At 35.6% G+C, this 8547-nt stretch overlaps 1 protein-coding gene across 1 annotated transcript in view; it reads left to right on the forward strand.

The window, feature by feature from the left end:
* LOC107673938 (myoferlin-like) overlaps positions 1-8547 on the forward strand; it is a 26839-nt gene that overhangs the window by 1110 nt on the left and 17182 nt on the right. Inside the window, exons 2-17 of the mRNA XM_016467771.1 lie at positions 709-764; positions 872-963; positions 3565-3673; positions 3783-3882; positions 4561-4718; positions 4804-4932; positions 5319-5381; positions 5743-5793; positions 5944-5974; positions 6117-6232; positions 6788-6914; positions 7007-7110; positions 7196-7264; positions 7447-7490; positions 7780-7862; positions 8050-8088. Coding sequence (XP_016323257.1) covers positions 709-764; positions 872-963; positions 3565-3673; positions 3783-3882; positions 4561-4718; positions 4804-4932; positions 5319-5381; positions 5743-5793; positions 5944-5974; positions 6117-6232; positions 6788-6914; positions 7007-7110; positions 7196-7264; positions 7447-7490; positions 7780-7862; positions 8050-8088 — 1371 coding nt within the window. The remainder of the gene's footprint in view (positions 1-708; positions 765-871; positions 964-3564; positions 3674-3782; positions 3883-4560; positions 4719-4803; positions 4933-5318; positions 5382-5742; positions 5794-5943; positions 5975-6116; positions 6233-6787; positions 6915-7006; positions 7111-7195; positions 7265-7446; positions 7491-7779; positions 7863-8049; positions 8089-8547) is intronic.

Consider the following 8547-nt stretch of genomic DNA (forward strand, 5'->3'; position numbering starts at 1 on the left):
TTTTGTTTTGTAGAAAACATGGAAACACCAAAGACGCTTTAATATGTTATACGTTTTAATAGACCGGTGACGACCGCACAGAGTAGCATTATAACAGAACTTTCAAAAGTATCTAGTATGATAAAACAGCGCTGCTTTACCCCACATACGCACGACCAGTAGGAGCGGAAGCGGTCGACTGTGGCATAATAAAAGCTCCGCTGCTTTCGAGCCGTGTGTCGCGCTAGTTCAGTGGCCTCGTTTCACTTCGACGGCTTTCAGCCTCACCCAGCTTCATTCTACTAGGTTAATAAATCATTAGTTCATCCATGAACATGATTTCTGCCCGAGTCCCATCGGATTGCATCGGCTGTGGGGATGAAGACGACAAATCCCATGATTCCACACTCAGTCACGGCGTCATCAAACTACACCTTTATTTTGAATACGTGCCCTCTAGCGGCGAAAAATGACATATTATGCCTTTAATATAACATTTTATTTTTTAAATTTTGTAAAAAAAAATTATAAAGCACATTTTTTTACATTATAGTTCTGAAAACTAAATATAATGTATAAACAAAGAATGAAATGAATAAAATAATAAAAAATATATAATAGGCTATTAATAGTAACCACAAGCTGTTATATCAATATCAAAACTAGTGTAGTTTGATTGGTCATAATTTCGTTTAAGAGACTTGACAGTTTACTCATTTCAACTTTCAGGTGAAAAAAAGAAAACAAAAGCCATTGACAAAGAATTAAATCCTGTGTGGAATGAGGTCAGTACAAGTCATAGTACTTTCTTTTTTGTTGGACACTAAAATGATGTCATTTAAATCAAAGCATCTTAAATGTGAATAACCAAGACCTGATTTTGCCGTTTCAGATCATTGAGTTTGATTTGAAAGGTACCCCATTGGATTCCTCATCATTCATTGACGTGGTTGTGAAAGACTATGAAACCATTGGAAAAGACAAGTATGTGTGCATCCACCTCTGTTTTACTGTATGGGCCTTTGTGGATTCTAACAAGTCATAATATTGCAAGCATGGTCAAAGAAAAGACATTTCTTTACATTCCTGCTGGTAAAGGTTGTGCAGGTGGTATTCTCCGTTTGCTGAGTGGGTGTGGTGGGTTTCCCTGCAATCATTTCACATATTCTCATTTCTGTGTGTAAAATATGACTGAAGTTGAAATCACTGCAGTGTAAATGATAAATCTAAGGAAGTCTTGTATTTCTGCAAAAGCTCTGTGAACTTTTAAGGAGCAGCAATGGGTTAGTGAGATTAGTGTAGTGCAGAGTTAGACATAAAAGCCTTTAAAATTTCACTGCCACACCCAACCACCTTGTCTAAACCTGCAGTGTTATGTTGGCTACAGACTCTAGACAGTCCAAAGCAGCACCTTAGATGAGTGCTTTAAAAAGCTTCCTATGTTAGATACACATGCAGTCAAACCTCGCTGGGTCTTAAACTAGTGAGCATTTGGTTTGGATCACAAGGCAGTTTTTTCTTCCATGTGGCAAGTTTTACTGTGCAAAGTCTGCCATTATAATGAACTTTCCATGAGTCACGCAGATGACTTCTCTGTAGCATTTTTTTTTCTTCTTGCTGAAGTTTATATTCTTTGTTGCCACAGGCTAGAGAGTAACATAGCAACAAATGTAAAAAAAAAAAGAAAAAAAGAAAAAAGAAACCTTGTGTGATTTCAGTGTTGACAGACTGAATCACCAATCTATATACAAGCATTTAAGAATGATGAAATGTCCTTTTTAAATTCACAGTTGCCTTTGGCCTTATTTGGGAATTTAAATTTGCTTTTGTAGAGGAAATTCATTTGGAGGAAATTCAGGAAGTTTTAAATTTGACAGATTTTAATCATAGTTTATGACTCATAAGTAAATCATGTACACAGTTCTTCTTCTTTTATATCTTTTGGACGTGTTCTTTTCAAAAGACCACAGGGATTGTTTGACAAAGGAAATGCCAGCAGATATTTTTGGCATTAAAATAAATAAATAAATAAACAAAAAGAAAAAGAGATTATATTTCCTGAATATTTACAGGGAGGGTTTAAATATTCCAAAATTATGTTCCAAAACAGACAAGCTAAGGCCAGCAGCTCTCTGAAGTATGTTTGTAATGCAATAAGCCAGTCATCAAAAAACCTTGACAGGGTGATCAGGACCAGAACACAAAGTAGTCTGATTTATTTTGTGATTATGACAGATGACTGTACGATTTCCATGTATTACACAACAGGCAGGTTAATCTCCATATGATGTTGAGTCTTGTCCACATGGTGAATGTATCAGCCGTGATGGTGCTGAGCAAACAGGATGTGCCTGTATGTGTATGCTTGTGATGTAAATTATTTATGTTACACTCTTACTCACTTCACATTGTGTGTGTCTCCACAGAAATTGTAGACAAGATGTACATAAACTTAGGCAGTACAGAAGAGTTGTTTCCTCAGGCGTCCCCTCTCTGAAGTTACTCTTTTTATCCCCTCTGCCTGGCACAAGTCCCTGGCCTGGTGTAATTGCTTCCAGCTGTTTTCCCTCTGCTTCGTTCTCAGTGCTTGTATTTAAGCTTTTGGACCTGCTGTACTGTAGGATTTAAAGAGGACGTATCATGGAAAATAGACATACTTTAACATTTACAGCACAGTTCATTAGACATCACAACCACATTGTTTTTTTTTGTTTTTGTTTTTTCAAAATTGATAATAATAAGAAATGTTTCTTGAACACCAAATCAGCAAACAGTATTAGAATGATTTCTGAAGGATCATGTGACACTGAAAACTGGAGTAATGGCTGCTGAAAATTTAGCTTTGAAATCATAGAAGTTTTAAATTGTAATAAAATTTAACACTATTACTGTTTTGCTGTATGTTTGATCAAATAAATGCAGCCTTGGTGAGCATAACAGACTTCTTCAAACGCATTAAAAAATCTTACCGACCCCAAACTTTTGAACGGTATTGTATGTATATTTGTAGATAAAAGAAGCACATTTTTAAATAATATTTCTTTTTTTCTTTTTTTTAAGTATGTACAATACCTAGTCAAAGACAAAAACCACTGCAAGTTTTGAAATTCTTCTTGAAGGAATTTTAGATTCAGACATGATTTTTAATGTTATGGAATGATTATAATAGGGTTGTGTAAATACAAGGATGCTGTTTTATTCTTGACATCCGTATTTTCCCCATGTCGAAATGTGGTGGTTGAGCCCACCCAAGCTAAATCCTGTTGCTGTCACCCTGATTCATCAGCCATTGCAAAACTACAGATGGTGTTTTTAAGGTGCCATTGTGAGCTCTTAGTCAGAGAGTTCTGACTGAACTTGTCCTGGGTGAGAAAAGCAGAAGTGAAACCGAATAATGTAATCTTTGTTTCCCAATTTTTCACCTTATTTTTGATTCTAAGCAGTGAAACAACGCCAGAGAAAGTTTTCATAATGGAAGTTTTCAGAATGCAATTTTATACTCTACTGTATATAAACTATATGTCCAATTTGTAGACATATTGAAGTTTGCTTCCCTGTTTAGTATTGTTTTCTTCTGCTTTCTAGATTTATTGGTTCTGCAAAGATCTCTCTTAAAGAATTGGCTGCTGGTCAGACCAGATCTCTTCCTTCCAAGAACATTCCTCTAATTAATGAGAAGAAACAGGAATTTGGGGTAAATATTTTTGTACAGTATGGACTAAAACAAAAATAATGATGCTGACTAACTTAGAATAATCTAGCATAACTCTTCTAACTGTATTTCTCTGCATTTACTACTTTAGGCAACTATCAGTTTAATGATTGGTTATGAGCCTCCTGCAAGTACTGTCCCAAACCCAAATGATCAAAACATGGGAGATGCCCAGGCTGGAGAAACTGCAGGTATTTTTATTTTCTTACATCTTACTGTCCTGTTGTTCTTTTTTTAACCTGTTGCCCTACAGGTCTGCAATAAGATTTTAGGCATTTGTGTTTACATACTGTATGGAAATGATTGATGCAAATAAGAGACAGAACATGGATCACTCACAAACAAAAAGGACACACTACCAGAGCCTGCCACATTGTCTCTGTGTACCTAACAATAATGATGATTCATATTGTAACTAAGATGGAAAACTAGGTCATTCAGTAATCAATACAATATTGCAGTCAAAATTACTGTATAAACACATTAACATGTAACCACCCACATTTACATATCAACACCTATGTATTCAGCAACTTGGCAAGGCTTTGCTTTGTGAAGTCAACATAAGTCATTTACATCTAGATACATTAAAGGTACAGTAGCAAAAACTGGGATCACTGTGCCAGTACCTTTTCCGACAGTACACCTTTGTACCTTATTTAACCTCAAAAGGGTGCATAGTAGTACCTTAAAAGTACATATTAGTTCTTAAAGTGTACATATTAGTACCTAAATGGTACATTTTAGTTTGTTTTGAAAGGGTACCCACCCCAGTTATTTTTATATGTTTCTTTATATTTGTGTATGTATGTATATATATATATATATATCTATATATCTACAAATCTATCTGTTGGCTTTGCTTCTAGCTGGTGAAGAGGAGAAAGGTGTTGATAGCGATGAAGATGCAGGTGATGTGGCTGAGCCAGGGGCACCTGGAGTTTCTCCCTCTGGACAGCCAAAAAAGATGGTTCGTACAACTCGGAAGCGACAAAAAACTTTGTCCAACAAACCCCAAGATTTCCAGGTATGTATTCCTCTTGCTAAACATCCTATCTGAGAAGTTGGTGAACTTTTAGCTTTAATCTGCTGACATTGTTATTTCTACGTAGATCCGTGTTCGAGTAATTGAGGGTCGACAGTTAACCGGCAATAACATAAAGCCAGTCGTCAAAGTAAATGTGTGTGGACAGACACACAGAACAAGGATCCGAAGAGGAAACAATCCATTCTTTGATGAGGTATTTTGGTTTTCAATGAGCCCATCTGACTTTGTTAACAAAGAAAGCTTAATGTCGTATTTTTGGTCAATAAATGTTTTTTTCTAGAGAGAAAACTTTCTTTCTCTGGACTGCTTCATGGCTTTGGTCTGCTTCCGCTTCACTCTGCTTCCGCTTCACTCTGCACTGTACCTGTTTTGGCTAAAAACCTGCTGGCCCACTTCCTTCCTTTTGCCCTGATATTTCTGTCACTCTTACACTTGCCTCAGTGAGTCTACAATCTCTTAATTTCACATACATGTTTGGTTGAGGCCACTTTAACCAAAAGTTCTGTTTCTATTAGCATTTCATGGCCTGTGAGAGTCCTGTGTTGTGAATATAATTTAATTTAGATGATGTTTCTACAGATTTTCTTCTACAATGTCAAAATGCTGCCTTCTGAGCTTTTTGATGAGAGCATCACGATCCGGGTAAGATGGGTCTTGAGATGGTCCTGGCACAATACAAGCTCAACAAGTAGAACATGTTCCTTGATCAGCATTCTATCAACCAGTCAATCATAGCCCCAACCCTAAGTCTAATATTAAAATCTGAAGACACTGATTGGTTGATAACAATGTTGTTCCTGGATCAAACCAGGAAGAGGATCCAAGAGCATGTCCTACTTGTGGAAATCATGTTAAGTAAATATACTCATTTTAATATATTTTTATATTTGCTGCTATGAGAGTTTGTACTTTAATTTCTAGTTCATATTATGTGTAGACCATGGTTGCAGCTTTTTATTGTCTGTCTTATACAGTAATATATATATTTATCTCTTAAATCTAGGTGTATAATGCCTACTCCCTCAGAGCAGACAGTCTTATGGGGGAATTTAAGGTATGCTTTCATATAATCCATGCAATCCTAATGTCATTTGAATATAGTTATTTACCATGTGTTTATGATTTGGTTATATAATCTTAATATCTAATTGCTTTGATGTTGAGTATGTTTCCTTACAGACTCTTTCAAACTTTGTTTTCACAGTTGGATGTCGGCTATGTCTATGATGAGCCTGGTATGTGAATAATTTGGATTCTGAACTGTTAAATTGTGCAACACAATGAAAATTGTGTAAGGGTTAAACATTTAAAACTTTCTTACACCAGTACATATTCATATTAGTGTGACCTTTTTGCTTTGTCTGGTGTGTCTGACAGGTCATGCGATCATGAGGAAGTGGTTGCTGCTAAGTGACCCTGATGACTCGATCTCGGGAGCCAGAGGTTACCTGAAAGTCAGCATGTTCATAGTAGGCACTGGAGACGAGCCACCGGTAAGCTCCCAAGTACACATCACTCTGAACTGCACCTTTCAAAGCAAACTGCGACCCAGGTTCGAGTCCTGACTCATGGTCCCCTCTTTCTTCTTCCCATTGTTTCTGTCTTATCTATACTCCCCATGGTGTAAAAAGACTGGAAATATAATAATTTGTTTTTAATGTTCAGTTGCTGAATTTGAACTAAATTTAAAATGAGGAACCAAATGGATTGTGCAAATATGGACATTTTGTATTTACTTTTCAGCATGAATTACCATAAACATGTTTAAAAATGTTGCCATTTATATTTAAGGTAAATTAGAGCATTCTGGAAAATGAACTGTTCTTTATTCATCCACCCTGGTGAATTTATTAAGTAAACATGCGAATTTAGATAAGTGCCATATAATTATTTTATTCATATAGTTTTTAAATATTATTAATTATCTATTAATAATAATAATAAAAATAAAAAAAGAATTAATGTTACACCGGGTTGTCCAAAATAAAAAACCAACAACTGTGTTTTGCTGTGACTTGGTCTTAATCTATGATTAACTTGTTGATCAGGTGGAAAAGCGAGAAGCCAATGAGGAACAGGATGACATTGAAAGTAACTTGCTGCTGCCAGCTGGAGTCTCTTTACGATGGGCCACGCTGAGTCTAAAAATCTACCGTGCCGAAGACATGCCACAAAGTAATCATGACAGCAACACAGCTGCAGGTCTATATACTCCCAATTCTATTCCCATAGTCAGTAACATGCGTCTTTTGTCACTTCATTTTCAGTGGATGATGCATTTGCCCAGACAGTAAAGAGCATATTTGGTGGAACAGATGATAAGAAAAATTTGGTGGATCCGTTTCTAGAAGTCAGTTTTGCTGGCAAAAAGGTGAAAGCAAAAAAGATGTTTATTGATGTTTATTGTAAAAAAAAAATAGGTCAGATTGGTAAAGAATTGTGATGGTCTTTTAAAGGTGTGTACAAAGATCGTAGAGAAGAATGCCAATCCAGAGTGGAATCAGCTGGTTCACCTGCAGGTTAAGGTAGGAAGAGCGCAAACCTGGAAACTAGGTTGATAGGTTAATAAAACTGAATACATGTCAAATTCATTAAATCAAAAAGTAACCATGTAAAATGCCTAGAATGCTTTTTAGAACAGTGGTGGTTGAAGTCTAACACACAAAGTAAGTGAATAGCATAATATTTCTTCAATCTTTCCTTTTAGTTCCCATCAATGTGTGAATGCATCAAACTTACTGTATTTGACTGGTAAGTTCTTTATATGACTGATAATTTTATATACACTACCATTAAAAAAACTGGGGTCTGTAAGATTTTTTAATGTTTTGAAAGAAATCTCTTATGCTCACCAAGGCTGCATTAATTTGAGCACAAATACAGTAAAAAGAGTACGACTGTGAAATATTATTACCATTTAAAATTAAAGTTTTCTTTTTTAATGTATTAAATTAAAAATGTATTCCTGTGATGACAAAGCTGAATTTTCGGCAGTCATATGTTGATGTGGTGCTTGACTCTTGACTCTTGCCTTTTGCAGGGATCGGCTGTCAAGGAATGATGTTATTGGGACCACCTACCTTAATCTGACAAAAATAGCATCATCTGGTGGGGAAATTGAGGGTAGGGTTCTCTGTTTGTGTCTCATGAGGTGCAGGTGTGAAGTTATTTAGATTTTACTGTACAATATTAATGAAGTATCATTGAATTTTTCCTTCACAATACAAACTTTATTTTAAAATAAAACTTTTGGATAAAAGTTTACAGTCTAACAGTATGTATCCTATCTAAAACTCAGTTTCTTTTCCAGAATCACCCTCAGAAAATGGACTGCCTCCTTCCTTTAATGGTAATGTGAATTTATTTTATTTTATTTTATTTTATTTTAATATACTTTAAAATAGCCCAGTTTAATGTTCAGCATTTGACATGTTAACTTCAGGTGTGAGTTTGGGGTGTTCAAAACAACAGCTTGGAGTGTTTGAGAAACCTGTTTGAAAACAATCATTATTTTTGCAGTTACATTTGGTGGCACTATTGGTGTAGAATTTGTTAAAGGGGTAGTATGATGTTGCTAAAAAAGAACATTATTTTGTGTATTTGGTGTAATGAAATGTGTTTAATGCGGTTTAAGGTTAAAAAAACACATTATTTTCCACATACTGTACATTATTGTTTCTCCTCTATGCCCCGCACATGTGCGGGCGTGTTAGAACGAGCCGTTTTAGGTAGGCTGGTTGACTCTTAACTTTTATAAATAATAACTCGTTGGATTTGAGACTTTAGTCTTTGCAACTTTACAGATCTT

The sequence above is a fragment of the Sinocyclocheilus anshuiensis genome, unplaced genomic scaffold (assembly GCF_001515605.1).
Source record: "Sinocyclocheilus anshuiensis isolate Anshui unplaced genomic scaffold, SAMN03320099.WGS_v1.1 scaffold292, whole genome shotgun sequence".
Classification (NCBI taxonomy): Eukaryota; Metazoa; Chordata; class Actinopteri; order Cypriniformes; family Cyprinidae; genus Sinocyclocheilus; species Sinocyclocheilus anshuiensis.